The sequence below is a fragment of the Gopherus evgoodei genome, chromosome 9, assembly GCF_007399415.2.
Source record: "Gopherus evgoodei ecotype Sinaloan lineage chromosome 9, rGopEvg1_v1.p, whole genome shotgun sequence".
Taxonomy (NCBI): Eukaryota; Metazoa; Chordata; order Testudines; family Testudinidae; genus Gopherus; species Gopherus evgoodei.
In genome coordinates this window covers 108,704,754-108,721,700 of record NC_044330.1, presented here as the reverse complement: position 1 = coordinate 108,721,700, position 16,947 = coordinate 108,704,754, and the positions used below count along the sequence as shown (strand labels likewise).

Genomic DNA, 16,947 nt, shown 5'->3' with positions numbered 1-16,947 from the left:
TTTCTTGAAGGTGATAAGAGGACGACAGACTAAAAAAGTGACCTTCTTGAGTGATTAATGAGCTACATGGAAGGCTCTGGATTACCTGTGCGTTTAAAGTCAGCACATAGCTTTAGCCGCTTTCGAATGCTGCTCTCAGAGTGTGAAGGAAATGCCTTTTTGATATCCTCCATGCGAATTCTCCGGGGCCGGTCTCTGCTCTTCCAGAACAAGCGATAAATGAAGACCTAGAAAGCAAGCCAAGAACATTGCTGTATGCTTTGTGTGCTGAGCACTCACTGAAGATGGAATTTATTAAAGGCAGGGCTAATAGTGCTGCCTATACTTAAGAACAACCAACATTTCCCATCAGAAGAGCCACTTTCTGTTGCTTATAACTTAATCAAACTAACGATTTAGGCTTAAATTTTCCATGCCAGGTATCCACCAAAAGCTGAATTTTTTTTGGAAAATATCAACCAAAACAGTTCAGCCATTTCCAAGAACAAGATTAACGAAAAATACATTTTGCCCAAGTTAAAAAAATTCTTATGACTATTAGAAACTCTAGTCTCTATACTTGGAACAGGGACTTGAAATTTGACAAGAGGTGGTCACCCTGGTGTGAGGAATATGCCTTTTCCTGGTCCTGTGAATAAACATGCAAATTTTGGGGGGGAAGTTACAACCCTTTGAAAAATCTCAATTCATACGTGCTCCATACAGACTTGCAATTTGGCAGCTAAATTCTCCAAAGATTTGGGCTGCATTAAGTATGCTCCAGCATAGGGTGGCAGGGACTAAGCAGGACCTTCCCTGCCCCTGCTCTTCCCAGCTTCTGTGCACTTGCCACAGAAACTGAGAGCTCAGAGACCCTTCTGCTCTCAATATTCCCCCTGCTGTCACTTAGCAACCTGGCTGAAATGCAAAGACGACCCAGAAAGGGGTACAAAAGTAAGATTTGGATAAAGAGCCTGCAGAGGGAAGGGAGAAAAAACTGGGAATGGCTAGATAAGGAGACTGAACAAGGATACTCAAAAGGGCAGGGAGAGAAAGGCGGAAGAGGAGAAAGACACTCTGACAGAAAGCCAAGAGGGGGAGACTCAAGGAGATAGGCTGGAGGGGAAAAAGCAAGAACTCTCACCCTTCAGAACTAGGAATGGAACCAAGATTCCTAAGTTTCACCATTCCTCTGCTGTCAGCAAATATCTATGAAACCCTACTGGCAAGTATGTGTCTCATCCGCCTCTAGTGGCTGGATCAAATACAACCTCCTACTGCAATCAGTTACTCTATTACAGGGGTCGGCAACCTTTCAGAAGTGGTATGCCAAGTCTTCATTTATTCACTCTAAGGTTCGCGTGCCAGTAATACATTTTAACATCTTTAGAAGGTCTCTTTCTATAAGTCTATAATATATAAACAAACTATTGTTGTATGAAAGTAAATAAGGTTTTTAAAACGTTTAAGAAGCTTCATTTAAAATTAAAATGCAGTGCCCTCAGGACCAGTAGCCAGGACCCAGCAGTGTGAGTGCCACTGAAAATCAGCTCACATGCCACCGTCAGCACACGTGCCATAGGTTTGCCTACCCTGCTCTACTAGCTCAAGTGGCAAAGGTCTGTTCTGTGGATCAAAAGGTTCCAGCCCTGCTGATTACCCATGTTGGAATCAAAGGATTCCATATGATGGATTTTTTTCAGTTTGCTTTTTTAAAACCTAGAAAATTACACACACAAAAAATGTGATAAAAGAACATTAAGATTGCAAAGTCAAATACTCAAAAGCGCCAGAATTAAGGCTGCCTGTACTACCTTAATTTGGCCCCCTTGTGCATATTCATTATGATAGTCTTCAATTACATGATCATATACCATTATATCCACGGTCCACTGCTTCATTCAGTGCACAGAATGAATGACGCTCTGAGAATCGATCAGGGTTATGTGGTGGTGAAGGAGGCTATTGTCTATAGGGTCACTACCTCATCTGTTGCAGAGGTATCCTTCAGATATGAGCGACCGGAGTTGTACCTTTTTTTGTTATCGGGAAGGTCTGGGCATAGTTCCTGTATTTTAGAACAACTGAGGTAATCGTACTTAGCCATGAGAGCCTCATAACTGGATATCTGGAATTGGAGTGTAGCAGACAAATAAGCCTTGCATCCAAATAGATCTAATCGCTTCCAGTCTCTGTCATAATGCGTGGGTCAAGGTCGGTATTGTTGTCCTTTTTCTTGCGCAGCCTTGATGACTAAGGAATTTAGGGTGGAATGAGCAAAGAGAAATTCCAAGCCTTTTGCAGGAACATAGTATTTTTTGTCTGCTCACTTGCAGGTCATTGGGATGGACGCTGGATCTGTTAGAGCACTTTAGCAGGATCAAGAAGGATCTCCTTGACAGGGAGAGCTATTTGGAGGAGGATATGTGTAGGATGTCAAGCAGCTTATGTTGTTAATCTTTCACCTCCTCCAAAGGAATCTGGAGTGGGGAGTCTGCAATCCTTCAAAATAACTCCTGGAAATGTTGAAGTCGTCAGCTGCAATAGGAGGTGGAGGCATGATAGCCTCATCAGGGGAAAAAGATGAGAAGTGGAGTGTGGTGGAATTTTGTTGTCCTGTTCTTTTCCTTATCTGCTATAGGGTGATGCTTAGCCTCTGGGGGTTAAGAGAAGGCCTCTGGCTTTCCTCCATGGAGGTTCCCAAACTGTGCTCTGTACATGGCCCAAGGATCCCAGTATGGCCAGTGTTGAGGGAGTGGCACGTGGGGTTGCATCCATGGCAGTCCATACCAGGATCCTCGTCCAATTGTGGATTTGAAGTAGTGAGAATGAGTGTGGGTCCGGAGAGAAGGACGGAAGTGGAGAGAGGTCAAGTCTGAGTAGTGGTGACTCAGGCACATCAGAGACAAGTAGTTCCTTGGGGATCTAAACTCTTGGCGAGGAGCATCATCAGCACCAGTGTGTGTATCAGTACCAAGAGAGAGGTGCATTCTCCTAAGCAGCCAGCAAATGAGTGGAGGACTTGTCCAGTGCCATAATGGACCATTGGCGCTGGTAGGACTGCCAGTGCCGGCAGTTTTGTAGGTGCCATAAAACCCAAAGTTGGTCTGGTCAGGACAGCTGGCACTTTTCTTGAAGGTCTTGTGTCTCGGTCTGTAGTGCCAAGAGACGGTGCCGAGGGTTGCATGTCTGCCCATTATGGTCTTTAGATCTTTGCTTAGCTTCAGTACTGGAGGTATTTGGATAGGCCCTGGAGGCTATGTCCTCTCTCCGAGGATGTCAAGGCAACTAACCTCACAGAGGATGGCATTCAGACAGGCGGTGTCTCAGAAGGTGATGAAGGAGCCAGTTTCTTCTCATCAGAATGTAAAACACAAGATTTTCTTTTAGAAAGGCGTGGCGAATGAGGGCTGGTGGATGATTTAGAGGAGCATAAGAGCCGTGCAGGAGACATGTTTGGACCAGTGTCCGATGCTGGATACAGTAATTTCTCCATGAGAAGATGTAGCAGCCGAATGTCTTGGTCTTTTCTAGCCCTGGCAGTGAGCACACTTTTGGAAGACATGTCCCTTTCTGAGGCTGAAAATGCACTGTGGGTGACTGACTTACCACAAGGCAATCCGCAGGAAACACACCTCTTAACCAAGGAGATCCAGACATAAAGGTGAGGGAAAATGTTTCCCAGTGGGAAGGGCGAGAAGCAGGAAAATGAAAACCTAAGGTATGAACTGGAAAGGGTAAAGAGGCTTAAAAGAAATTCTTTTTTTCCTTTGTTTTTTTAACAGGGAGAGGATGAAAAGGGAGGATACAAATATTACACTATACTAAAAGGTAACAGGAAAAAACACGATCTAACAGGACAAAAGGAGAAGCAGGCTCTGCTGCAGATTTCGTCCTAGACCAAAGGCAGTAGACAAGGAACTGAGGGGCAGTCGGACTGCACTATATATACACAGTCCGCTCACAGCGCAAGACGGGGAGGTGCACAAGTGTGGTCCAACAGGCACTGCTGATGAAGATCTCCCATCCCAGGACCATAGGGGCGCTGATGCATGTACAGTGGAGCACCCACAGGGACATCACTTGAAGAAGAAATGGGCATGTTCAATCCAGAGAAGAGAAGGCTGGGAGGAACATGGTAAGAGTTCAAATATGTAAAGTATTGTTACAAAGAGGACAGTGATCAATTGTTCTTCATATCCACTGAAGGTAGGACCTAATTGGCTTAGGTTGCAGAAATGGTATTTAGGTTTGAATTAGGACAAACTTTTAACTATAAAGGATAGTTTAGTACGAAACAGGTTACCTAGACCAGCTGTGTAATCCCTGTGTCACTCTAGGAGTTTGACTACAAACACCTGTCAGAGAGAGACTAGTTGACCTCTACAGCCCCTTCCAACTCTACATTTATGTGATTCTATAAGACGTTTGCAAATGAAGATTTGTGGGGTCACCAGGTGTCATGAATATAGGGGGAAGGGTAGCAACCTTTCTGTATGCCAGCCATTCAGTAGCATAAAATCCCTCCTTGGCAGCTGTACTGAATTGCCTTACTTGTCAAGGATTAAGCAGTTCAAATAACCTAGTTAGCACCTGACCAGAAGGACCAATGAGGAAGGAAGATACTTTCAGATCTGGGGTGGAGGATGTTTTGTTTTTCCCTGTCTGGACAGAGGGAGAAGCCAAACAGGTACAATATCTCCTGAAAAATATACCTGGAATAATCCATCTAAAACCACAGAATCTGTGAGTAGGGCAAGGAAATGCATTAGGTTCTCTCTTGTTCTGGCTTGTGAATTTCCCTATGCTACAGAAGTAGTTTCATTCTTGTTTTTGTAACTGGTGAAGCTGAGCCCAGAGGGGAATCCTCTGTGTTTTAAAATCTTTTTATAGCCCTGTGGAGTTACCTTCCATCCTGATTTTGCAGGTGTGATTCTTTTACTTTTTTCTTTATAATAACAGTTCTTCTTTTAAGAATCTGATTGATTTCCGTGTCCTAAAGACAAAGGGTCTGGTTGAGCTCACGTTGCTAAGGCAACAGGTTGGTATTTTAGTCTCAAGCCTCCCCAGGAAGGGGGCTGAAGGAGCTTGGGGAGATATACTGGGATGGATAGGGATTCCAAGTGACCCTTCCCTGAATGTTTGTTTAAATCACATGGTGGCAGCAATACCAGTCCAAGGACAAGGGTGGAATTTGTGCCTTGGAGAAGTTTTAACCTAAGCAGATAGAATATAAGATTAGGTGGCCTTTCATGCAGGTCCCCACATCTGTACCCCGAGTTCGGGGGCAGGGGGTGGAAACCTTGACACAAGCAAGTTGAACAATTGCAAAACAAAAACAAAGGAGATAGTTTTCTCACTGGATGCAAAGGGATAACTTGTGCTATGGTTATGTAAGCAGAGTCAGGATGAGCCCTACCTTGACATCTGGTGGTGAATTATGGGGAGCACGGAAAGGAATTTTAAGTATTTGCATTGGCACACCCACCCCACCTAGCATAGCCCACGGCAGCCTGGGATGGTTATTTTGACAGCTCTGGGATCCCCAATTTTTTTATTCCTCCTGCCCCAGTAACAAAGTGTTGTCACCCTGATTATGTGAATGAGGAACTATGAGACTGCTTTATGACAGAGATGTCTCAATATATATTAAGTGACAATTGCTAGACAAGGGACATGGGTTCCAAAACCCAGTGAATTGAGAGAGATTAGGGATTGGTGTGTGTGTACCTGATGGTATGGGCCCCTTTTGAGGGCCTGGAACACCCATTGCACATCCTCCTCTCTCCACTGTTAAAAGAGTAGAGCTAATTTTAATTCCATCTAAAGGCTGCTGAGCTGAATTCATATTGGGCCAATGGTGCACCAGCACTGGGGCTCCCCTACTATGAGCTGAAATCGCTGAGAGTTGAAATCATAAAGAGCTGGAATTACTGAGCTGAGAGCACTGAGTGCCGTGCTAACTAGTGGGGGAGCCTGAAGACCTATCGCTAAGCGGCTGGCAGAGCGGAGCAGTTTGCAGCATGTTGGAGCAGCCCATGGAACAGTGAGCGGAGTGGAGCGGTTTGCAGGGACGGCTGGAGTGGCTTGCGGGTTGGCTGGAGGAGCGGCACAGCTGGTGTAGTGGAGCTGGTCGTGGTGAAGGCTGCAGCAGAACTCCACGGAGAGGCGGAGCAGTTGGCCTTGGCCCACATAAGGTGCCCCTTACCACTCTGTGTGGGCCCCACCACCCTGTGTGGGCCCCCCCTCCATTTCCACCCAGGCTGAGGGGGGTAAAACTCTGCAAATAAACTTTTGAACTCTGGGGTGGCACTGACCAGAGACTTTTGGGTTGTTGGACTTTGGGGTGATTGGACTTAAGACTCTAAGGGGAAAAGGACATTGTCAAACGTACTTGGAGGTAGGTTTTTTTGCTTATGGTTTGTGTTATAATCCTGTTTGTGGTGTTTCTCCAATGTGATGCCGCATTGTTTCCCTCCTTTATTAAAAGGATTTTGCTACACTCAGACTCCGTGCTTGCGAGAGGGGAAGCATTGCCTCCTAGAGGCGCCCGGGGGAGGTTGTATGCAAGTGCCCCACTGGATGGGGACTCGAGCCGGTTATGCATTGTGTTATTGAAACGGAACCCCTGGATACTGAACCCAACCCTTGCTACTGCCAAATCAGAGGGGCACAAGGGTTACAGTTAGACTATTTCAAGTCATTTTCAGAAACATGACTACTTTCTGTCTGGCCCCCATGAGTTTTGCCAAATGACATCCAGGCCACACCACCAATCAAAATGGATCAAAAAGGGCCTGTTTTGTTCAGCATTTTGCTCCCTGAAGATAAAACATCCTGACAAAAAAGAGACAGAAGGGATCACCAGCTAACACCAAAGAGCACCCCATCTGGTAATATGTGAAGTCACGCCATAAGACAAGCAATCTATTAACTTTGTTTCTTTAAGTCTCTTTAGGGAGACTTGCAAAATCCAGAAAGAACAAGAATACAACTATTAAATGGCATTTGAATTAAAATTACCCAAATAAACTTATCTGTCTCAAGAAACCAGTCACTGAAACCATGAAGCTGAGCTGGAAAACACCTTCATACCAATTCTAACAGGTAAGTGGCAAAAAGATTTGATTATGTGTATTTTTTTACCCAGGTAACAACTGGGTTACACATTAAGCTTGATGATTGTCCAACAGTATGTACCTGAGCTGATGTTAGTGTAAAGTTTGTCATTTACAAGACAAGTTCTACTTCAGTTGTCTAGAAATAATGTTAAATTAATAAGTATTTGAGAGTTTTGAAGCTGGAACAACTCACTGCAAATAGAGTTAGTGTTAAGAAGAAACTATTCACCCTGCACCAAAAGATAGCTGAGAAAAAAACTGAATGTTTCAAAGAGATTAACCTAGAAAAGTCAGGCTTCTGTGGCCAAGAGAATTTGATAGTTTCTTAGATAAAAAGAGGAAAAAAATTTGACTAGATCTGTAAGTAAAGACTACTGCTAAAATTCCACAGACACTAGAATCAGTTTTAAATTGTTACCTGCAAGTTTTATTTGGGGCTTCATGTGTGCTAATTGTATGTGTAAGTGGGAAAACTTGGCTACGAGTGTCTCCTCTGTAAGATATTTTTGAATTAAATTGTCATTTTTAGTAATTAAGTGATTGTTTTAAATTTAAACACTTAACTTTACAGATATTGGGATGAACAGTTACCGACAGTTCCGTAATTTAACTGGAAAAAATAAGCTTATTTGTCAAATCAATAAAGCTATGTATTTAAGAATTCACAGTTCTGTCTTGGTACCCAAATGCTTTGTCCAAAGTAGCACAGAACTAGAGTTAGTTCACCTACGTAATAAGTTTATGATTAGATTTGGATTCTTTGATGATTTATTACTTTTAGTAATCCCTTGGTAAATTCATTCCCATGTAAATTCATTCTTTTAAATTATGTGAACGCTATCAAAATAACCATGTTGATTTTGCTTTCTGTAACTTCTTATTTGCTTTCAAATTCTATTTTGGCTATTAAAAAACTTAAGTCTACAGTCTGTACTTTATCTAAAATACAAAGAACCATGAGAAACTTGTATAGGTAATTGATAAATTAAAATTACTTACCCAAAGTGTGTTTTACCATATTGTTCTTACCTTTGAAACAAAGACAAGGCCCTAGCAGGGGCAATAGGCACCTTAGCTCAGGACAGACCGTACAGACCTGGAGCTACCTCATATACTCTCTCCAGGGTTCTCTTAGTGGAATCGTCCCTGTACTGGGCCTATCACATACCTGTAGAAAGTCTCTGATGTGGGTATTGGCCCGTTTGGAGTTGGGACCAGGAACTTCAAAGAGGGGGCACTCCTGTCCAACGACAAAGATATCGACCAGCTCCCGAATGTAACAGCCTTGTCGTGTTCGGATAATTAGGAAATCCGTTTCTGGCATCTTGTGCAGATAAATAGGAGCCCGGAAGAGATTGTTTTCAAATGCCTGACAAGAGAAACAAACAAAAATTTTAAAGATAGTCACTGATCATTGTAGACTTTGCAACACCAACAAGAGCTCTGAAAGAGACCCAGCACAACACAGTCATCATGACGCCATCAATATTAATTCACATCACAACATGCACTTTTACAGAGCAGGACACATTTCTTGCCCCAGAGACTAACTAACTGAAGTGAGACAAAACATGGGACAATAGTTAAGGCAAGGGAAGGTGTGGAAAAGAAAGCAGTAAGCATGCCTCAAACTATGCTTTTAGGTATGATTTGAAAGAGGACAGAAAGCATACTTGGCAGAAAAAAGCGAGAGTATTCCACCAAGACAATATAAATAAAGATGCAAAGCTGGGAAGTGGGGGAAGGGGGCAGTTAGCAGTGAGAGAACACTATGCACAGATAGAGAAGCAGAGTCTTGAAAGTGAGGCACTTGAATGCAGTAACAGAGCAACAGGAGAGGGAGGCAACTTTAGCAGAAGCAGCAAAGAGTCCTGTGAGACCTTATAGACTAACAGATGTATTGGAGCATGAGCTTTTGTGGGTGAATACCCACTTCGTCGGATGCACATAATCTATAAGGTACCACAGGACTCCTTGCTGCTTTTACAGATCCAGACAAACACGGCTACCCCACTGAAACTTTAGCAGAGGCATCTTACGAAACACAGACAGCACTTTACAGCTACCAAGATAGGTCTAGGGCAGACTGAAGAGATAAGGAGGCCAGAGAGGAGGTGGTTTAAGTAATCAGGTGTAGACCAAGGCTTGGACAAGGGTCTTAGCAACAGGATAGTGATGAAAGGACAGATTTTGGTAATACAAAAAGGAAAAATAGCACTTTAAAAAACTAGATATGAAGGGGGAAAGCAAAGAGAAGTCAGATGACAAGACAGAGATTCAGACCGGAGAGACTGAAAGGAAAGTACTGTCCACTCCTTCCTATTCATCTTTAGATCATTTCCCCACCACACCATCTCTTTCACTCATAACACCTAGCCACATAACCATCTATCAGATTCTCCCATGCCGCTCCCATGGATGGAACAGGACACGCTCTGAGTTGTTCATAAGACCACTATCCTGTCTACATTTCAACCCCTCTTCAAGGTCTGTTTTGTCCATAAAGCCCACAAGAACCACTGACTAAATCATCTCCTTAGTAAGATATGCATATGGGGGGAAGAGAAGAGAGACATCTGACATGGGGGGCGGGGGTAGAAAGACCAGGAGAAGATGATGAGGGGGAATGTAAGTTGAACCCAACAAATCCTTAACTACTAAGTCATAGCCCATCATACCCCTGCCATCACTGCTCATCTGTCTGCTTTTTCAGATTATACACGCTACCATCATGGCTGCCACCACCAGCATCTCCTGTGACCCCAGGATGACAGTGATTCTGAAAAGAAGCCTAACCAGACACGGTCAATGTGAGGGAGGGAATCAATGACATCACCATCTCCACAAGATTAGGCTAAGTCCTGAACAGCACCTAGGAGAGACTTGGGTTCCAGGTGTCACCATCTCCCTCATGTGCTCTTTCCGTCTCAATTTTATTTTCTCTTTCACCTTCTATTTAATCAGAGCCTGGCTTAGCCAGCTGGGACTGCATCTTGTGCAATACTATTTAACTGCCTCACTGGTCACAGTCTGTGACCAGTGAGGCAGTTAAATAGCCCAGTGCTGGTACAAGTTTGCAAGATCTCAAAGTGGCTAACAAGTCCTTGTGCTGTGGCCAAGTTTTTCCAGCAGCAAGGCTTCAAACGGAAATTAGCACCAAAGACAAAAGCTCTATTTTCTATAATTTTCTCTCTCCCCTTGTGTGTGCATCATCTTATAGAAAGCAAAAATCAAACTCTAACAATGGCAGCAACAACAGTTCCAAATCAGGTCAACTAATTTCTTTTTTCCCTAAAAAGGACAGCTATTACCACCTTTAATACCATCTAAAAACTGATCAACAAGAGGTTTTACTTTTAAAAACTTTCTACAGCTAAAGAGAAAGAAAACAAAACATATTGGTAAAATAAAAGCCTTACTTAACGCTTTATATTTTAAAATGCTTTTACGCTTTTTTGTTCTTTTTCTGTATCTTCAATACAAAGTTGCGCTTCCACAACGCTCATCAAGCGAAGGTCTCTGTACTCAAAAACCCAAAGCACATTTTACTGTTTAGTGTTGTAAAATAACAGGCTCAGGTTAACACTTAATTCTCTAGGCCCATCTATTCCATCAAAATTAATGCAGCTCCTCTCACCTGCAGTAACTGGCCAGGGTGCAGCGATCCCAGGAATGGAGATGTGTGACAGTAAACAGTCTCTCCGTATTTACAATCTGGTGCTCCAGGGTCCTTGCCAGGTTTCTGTAAGAGGCAATGCTACTCCAGTTAGAACTCAGCAGCAGGAACTGCTACCAGACAGCAAACCCAGCACATTATTGGGCGAAAGCACAGTCCACACCAATTACTAAGCTTAACTAGTTTAAAGCTTTAATAAGACACTTTTAGGAAAATCTATTACCACCTTATTAGGCATAAAACACAAGTGATTTGGATAGTGTAAGGATTGCCCAGTCTTGAGGTGCAGGCAGCATCTTTTTCTTATTACATTTATGCTGATCCCATCTGGTGTGGGTCCTTCACCTCCCTTTGTCAAACACACATTCTTTATACCTTGTTTTGTAACACTATGCAGGTGCAAATAATCAATACTACCTTCTTTATGAACAAAAGTTTTAACTAATTTTTAATGTATTTTGCTAAAACTTTAATTGGTACCTTTTTCTTTGTTTAGCCACTGCTGTTTTATTGATTGGTCTGGTGTTTATTGAGGTTCTGTGTTTGTTTGTTTTTTAAACAACAATTTTCATTTTTACTCATTTGTTTTTTGTAGTCTTGGGAGTTGCTGGTTGGCTAGTCCTGTTGTGTTATTTATTCTCACTAGTCTGTTTTACTAGGGAGATTTACAATTGGCTAGTAAATCACACATTTGTCTGGTTTGCTTTGCCCTGTTATTTACACAGAATTACACAAAAATTCACTGTCAATAAGACGCAGACCCTTAAAATGTTATAAAAAATCTGGGTAAGTTATTTAAGCAGTCTAGAAAGCTGTGCCAACAAGACTGGAAATAAGGTACACTTTTTAAAGTGAGGGTAATTAATAATTGGATAACTTGCCAAGGTTGTGGTGGATTCTCCATCATGGACAATTTTTAAATCAAGATAGGATGTTTTTCTAAAAGATCTGCTCTAGGAATTATTTCGGAGCAGTTCTGTGGTCTGTGTTATACAGGAGGTCAGAATAGTTGATCACAATGGTCCCCTTCTGCCCTTGGAATATATGAATAAGACACACAGAAAACAGAAAAATTTCTTTTACATTTTAACAACACTATTAAATATACATTTACTTTTACACAATTTAATATACATTTATTTATTACAGTTCATTATGCTGCTTTTTTGGTTACAATTCTCATCTTGAGGCATTTGGCCTTTTGACAAGGGCCCTTACTCAGATGATTTAATATTTGTCAGGGGTTGCCTTCTTTGCCAAATTTTTATGTATATGCACCTCTACCCCGATATAACGCGGTTGTGGGGAGCTAAAAATCCCTACCACATTATAGATGAAACGCCATTATATTGGGGTAGTGGTGGCAGGGATGCAGCAATGAATTAAGAAGCCCCAGGCCCTTTAAAATCACTGGCACCTTGTCCTTACAGAAGACCATATATGAGGCTCCGAGGTTAAGGCCTTAAGCTCAGACACCCTCCTGGCAGAAGCTATAGCTACCAAGAACACTACTTTCCAGGAAAGGTACAGGAGGGAGCATCTTGCTAAGGCTAGAAAGGGGTCCCATCAATCTAGAGAGCACAAGGTTGAGATCCCATGGAAGAACAGGCTGTTTTACTTGAGGGTACAGCCTATCTAATCCTTTGAAGAAGTAGTCCACCTTGGGCTTCACAAAAATTGAGCAACTGGCCAAACTGGGGTGGAAAGCTGAGACAACTGCCTGGTGCACTTTTATTGATGATACTGACAGACCTTGCTGTTTTAGAGCAACAAATCGTCCAGGATAAAAGGAATTGATGACTGTAAGGGTGGAGTGTGCTTTTGTAGTTCCCAAATGGAGTATCTTTTCCAGTTGGCCAGATGGGTGGCCCTAGTGGATGGCTTCCTGCTACTCAGGAGGACCTCCCTTAACAGGGTCTGGACAGGTGAGCTCTGAGGGTTTAGCCATGGAGTTTCCATGCCGTGAGATGGAGAGATTGCAGGCTGGGATGCTGGAAGTGGCCATGGTCCTGGGTGATCAAGTCCAGGACCCGGGGCTGGGTTATTGGAGTGTCCGCCAATTGGCCTAGAAGCATGATGAACCAGTGCTGGCATGGCCACGCTGGCGCTGTTAAGATCATTCATGATCCCTCCCTTCTGACCTTCAGCAGGACCTTGTGTACAAATGGGAAGGGCGGGAAAGAGTAATACTAGATGACCCTTCCAAGGGAGGAGAAAGGCGTCCATGAGCAAGCCTAGGATATGATTCAGGAAGGAGCAAAACTGGTGATGCTTCCTGTTGTACTTTGTTGCAAACAAATCTATTTGGGGAAATCCCCACCGTTGGAAGATGTTGATCACGGAGGGACCACTCGTGGCTGTGAAATGACTTGCCAAGAACTGCGAACTCAGTTCATTCTGGGAACTTGGAAGGTACGATGTCTCTAGGTGTATTGAATGGGAGATGCAGAAGTCCCACAGCTTGAGGGCTTCCAGGCACAGGGGAGAGTAGTGAGCATCACCACCCTGTGTTTATATAGAACATCGCTGTTGTGTTGTCAGTCAATACCAATATATATCTGCCCTCCAGATGGGCCTGGAACATCTGGCAAGCAAGGCAGACCACTCTTAGCTCCCTGATGTTGATGTGCAACGAAAGTTCTGCCTGGGACCAGAGGCCCTGCATCTTGAGTCCTGGCCCATGTGAAAGGCAGAGACCACCTTAGGGAGGAACATAGGGTGTGAGCAAATCTGCCCTTTGTCCTTGTGAAAGGCCGTGAAGGGGGAGGGGGTGTCACAGGTGAGGGCCCTGAGAACCCGCCAGGCTGACGTGATAGCCACGAAGAAGGCCAGCTTCCACGAAAGGTGAGACCATAAGCATGTGGCCAGTGGTTTGAACAGGGGCCTCATGAGACAGGATAACACCAAGTTTAGATTCCACTGAGGAACCGGGGTTCTTGCACAAGGAAAGGACTGGTCAATCCTTTGAGGAAACGCCTGGTCATGGCGTTGGAGGAAAAAGAGCAGCCCTGGACCAGCGGGCAGAACACCGAAATAACCGCCAGGTGCACCCTGACAGAGGAAGGCGCCAGATCCTGAGTTCTAAGGTGAAGGAGGTACTCAAGGATAAGTGGGAGCGGGGCAGCCATTGGGAAAGTACCATGCTCGCCCGCCCACCTGGAGAACCGGGACCATTTCGCTAGGTAGTCTCAGCGTCTGGATGGCTTCCTACTTTCTAGGAGGACACGCCTGACCCCTTCAGAACACCTTGCCTCCTCCGCATCTAGCCCTTGAGCAGCCATGCTGTCAAATGGAGGGCAGCCAGGTTGAGATGGAGGTGGCGGCCCTGGTCCTGGGAGAGTAGGTCTAGGCAGAGCGGCAACGGCCGTAGAGGGGCCACTAGCAAGCCCAGGAGGGTCCAGTACCAAAGTTGCCGGGACCAGGCTGGGGCAATTAGGAGGACATGTGCCTTATCCATTTTTACCCTTTTCCAGGATCTTGCCAATGAGGGGAAACAGGAGAAAGGCACAAAGCAGTTGAACCGACCATGACAGGAGGAGGGCATCTGAGATCGCATTCCTCCCCAACCCCCCACCCCCTGGAACAGAACTTGGGGCAACAGCAGTTCTGTTGGGTCGCAAACAGATCTACTTGGGGAGTGTCCCAAGCTCGGAAGAGCTGGTGAGTGATCTCCGAGTGGAATGACCACTCATGCTGGGAGGAGAAAACCCTGCTCAAGTTGACAACGCCTGGCAGGTGGAAAGCATTCAGAGAGATGTCGTGGGCTATACAGAACTCCCAGAGGCTGAGGACTTTCAGGGCCAAGGACTTCGTCCCGCCTTGCCTGTTGATGTAAAACATCGCAGTGCTGTTGTCTGTGAGAACGCTGATCGCCTTGCCGCATACGCCACACAGGCTAAGTGTATCGCCCTGAGTTCCCTGACGTTTATGCGAAGGGACAGCTCCACGGCTGACCATATCCCTTGGGTCTGTGAGTACCCTATGTGGGTCTCCCAGCCCAAGTCCGACGTGTTGGACAATAGGTCTAGTGACAGGGTTGGGTCCCGGAGGGGAATTCCCTGGAGCATATTGGCTGGGCAGGACCACCATTGTAGCGTGGCAATCACCCACGCCGGAACCAATAGGACCTTGTCCAGTTTGTTCTAGGCCAGGGAGAACTCTGAGGCCAACCAGAGTTGGAAGGCCTCATCTAAAGCCTGGCGTGTCAGACCATGTACGTGCATGCCACCATGTGGCCTAGGAGCCGCAGGCATGCCCTGGCCGTGGTGACAGAGAACTCCGTGACCGAGGCTATAAGTCCCTTCAGAGTCTGGAACCTGCCCAGGGGAAGGGAGGCTGTGGCCTTGGGGGCATCCAGGAGAGCACCTATGAATTCTATGCACCGGAACCAATGTCGACTTGGTCTCGTTCATTAAGAGGCCCAGGTTAGCACATCGAGCCAAGAGCAGGTCCATGTGGTTCTGTAGCTGGGGCCGCGAGCTGCTCTTGAGTAGCCAATCATCGAGGTAGGGAAAATATCTGTATCCCTCAGCGTCTGAGGAAGACCGCTACGACCACCATATACTTTGGGAACACCCTGAGTGCAGTAGAAGGGCCAAATGGGAGGACCGTAAATTGGTAGTGGTCCTGTCCCACTAGGAAATGGAGGAAGCATCTGTGCCCCTCGAATATATGGTGGGTGACGAAAGCGGAGGCCGAAAACTGTGTCCTGACAGGACACTGAGCAGCGAGCGAGCGCAAGAGCGGTCCCCTGACCAGGATCTGTGTCGAGTTGGCACTGACTGTCGAAAGCCCAGCAGTGGCTTGCCTCTAGAGTGGGGTCTGGGGCTGGCAGTGCCCCAGGCACGTGCAGAGTCATAATGTCCTTGGCCTCCTGCAGGGCCTCTGGCATTGAAGGCATCTGAACATCCGGAGAGGCCTGAGTCGACACAACCGGGCTGCTCCGCTCGATCTGAGTTGGAGCTCTAGAGCTTGGGGGGAATGGGGCTGCCTGACGTGGGTCTAGCCTCACCCGTTTTCTCTCAACGCTTCTTAGAAGACGGAGCCTCTCTCTCATTCTTCGATGGGGAACTGTGCCGGCCACTGGAAGGTGCTGGGAGATCGCCGAGCATGGAAGACAAAGTGCCCAGTGCCGATTCTGCTCGGCATACCGGGGTTGGAGCCAATGCCGACTCCACGAGAAGGGCCCGAAGTCTAATGTCTCTCTTTCTTCGTCCTGGGTTTAAAGGAACTGCAGATCTTACAGCAGTTGCTGATGTGAGATTCACCCAGGCAGTGGAGACAGTCGGTGTGCAGGTCTCTTCTGGGAATTGAACGCCTGCAAGACTCACACGATTTTAACCCTGGGGCATGCCCCGGCCCGAACAGTAACTAACTACCTACCTACACTGGAACTTTTATTGAACTTACTAACACAGGTACTACTAACAACTAAATGAGTTCTGGGACGAGCTGCAGCAAACCTGGAGCAGGTAGTCCTGATGCACCATCACTGGAGGCAAGAAGGAACTGAGGGTAGGAGAGGTGCGTGGCTTCCCTTACAGCATGCTATGGAGGCACCACTCCAGGGGTCGCAACAGCGCTCCCCCTACAGGTACTGCTAAGGGAACATTTTCTGGCACTGGTGCACGTGGCGAGCACACACACCTACTGTGGGAAACACATGAGCAAGCACTCAAAGAATTTTTGTTTTGTTTTGATGGTTATACCAGCGTATTCGTTATGTGTGAGTGGCCCTTCATACTACTTGTTTAGATGCAGTAGACCAAGTTCCATTAAACCTAGACAGTGCCCGCTGGTGTTTTTTCAAATGACATTACGCATCATTTTTGTACTATTCTGATTTTATAAGTAAAAATCTGGGGGAGCTGCTAGTGCCTTTTATGTCTTGATACAAGCCATGGATAAATTATTTGAAACATTCCTGATTTTCCAATATACACTCCTGCTGGTTTACATGTTTTAAAGTTAGTTTTTAGTAAGTTAATTTTTATTTTTTTGGATGATATACATTTTATTTGGACTGACTTTGGGGATTTTTTTTAGGGGCTTGTGCCTGTCTGATTTTAATTAATACACTAGCCCTAAAATTATGCACCCTAATTTTACAAAATGTAGACCTCAATATGTCCCTTTCTAATGCTCCCATAGAAAATAAATTTGCCAAATTTT

At 45.2% G+C, this 16,947-nt stretch overlaps 1 protein-coding gene across 1 annotated transcript in view; it reads right to left on the bottom strand.

Annotated features, from left to right (window-relative positions):
- The window catches only part of TAF1 (TATA-box binding protein associated factor 1), a 120,163-nt gene that overhangs the window by 68,814 nt on the left and 34,402 nt on the right, over positions 1-16,947 (bottom strand). The window contains 3 exon segments of the mRNA XM_030575944.1: positions 86-227; positions 8,269-8,469; positions 10,738-10,842. Coding sequence (XP_030431804.1) covers positions 86-227; positions 8,269-8,469; positions 10,738-10,842 — 448 coding nt within the window.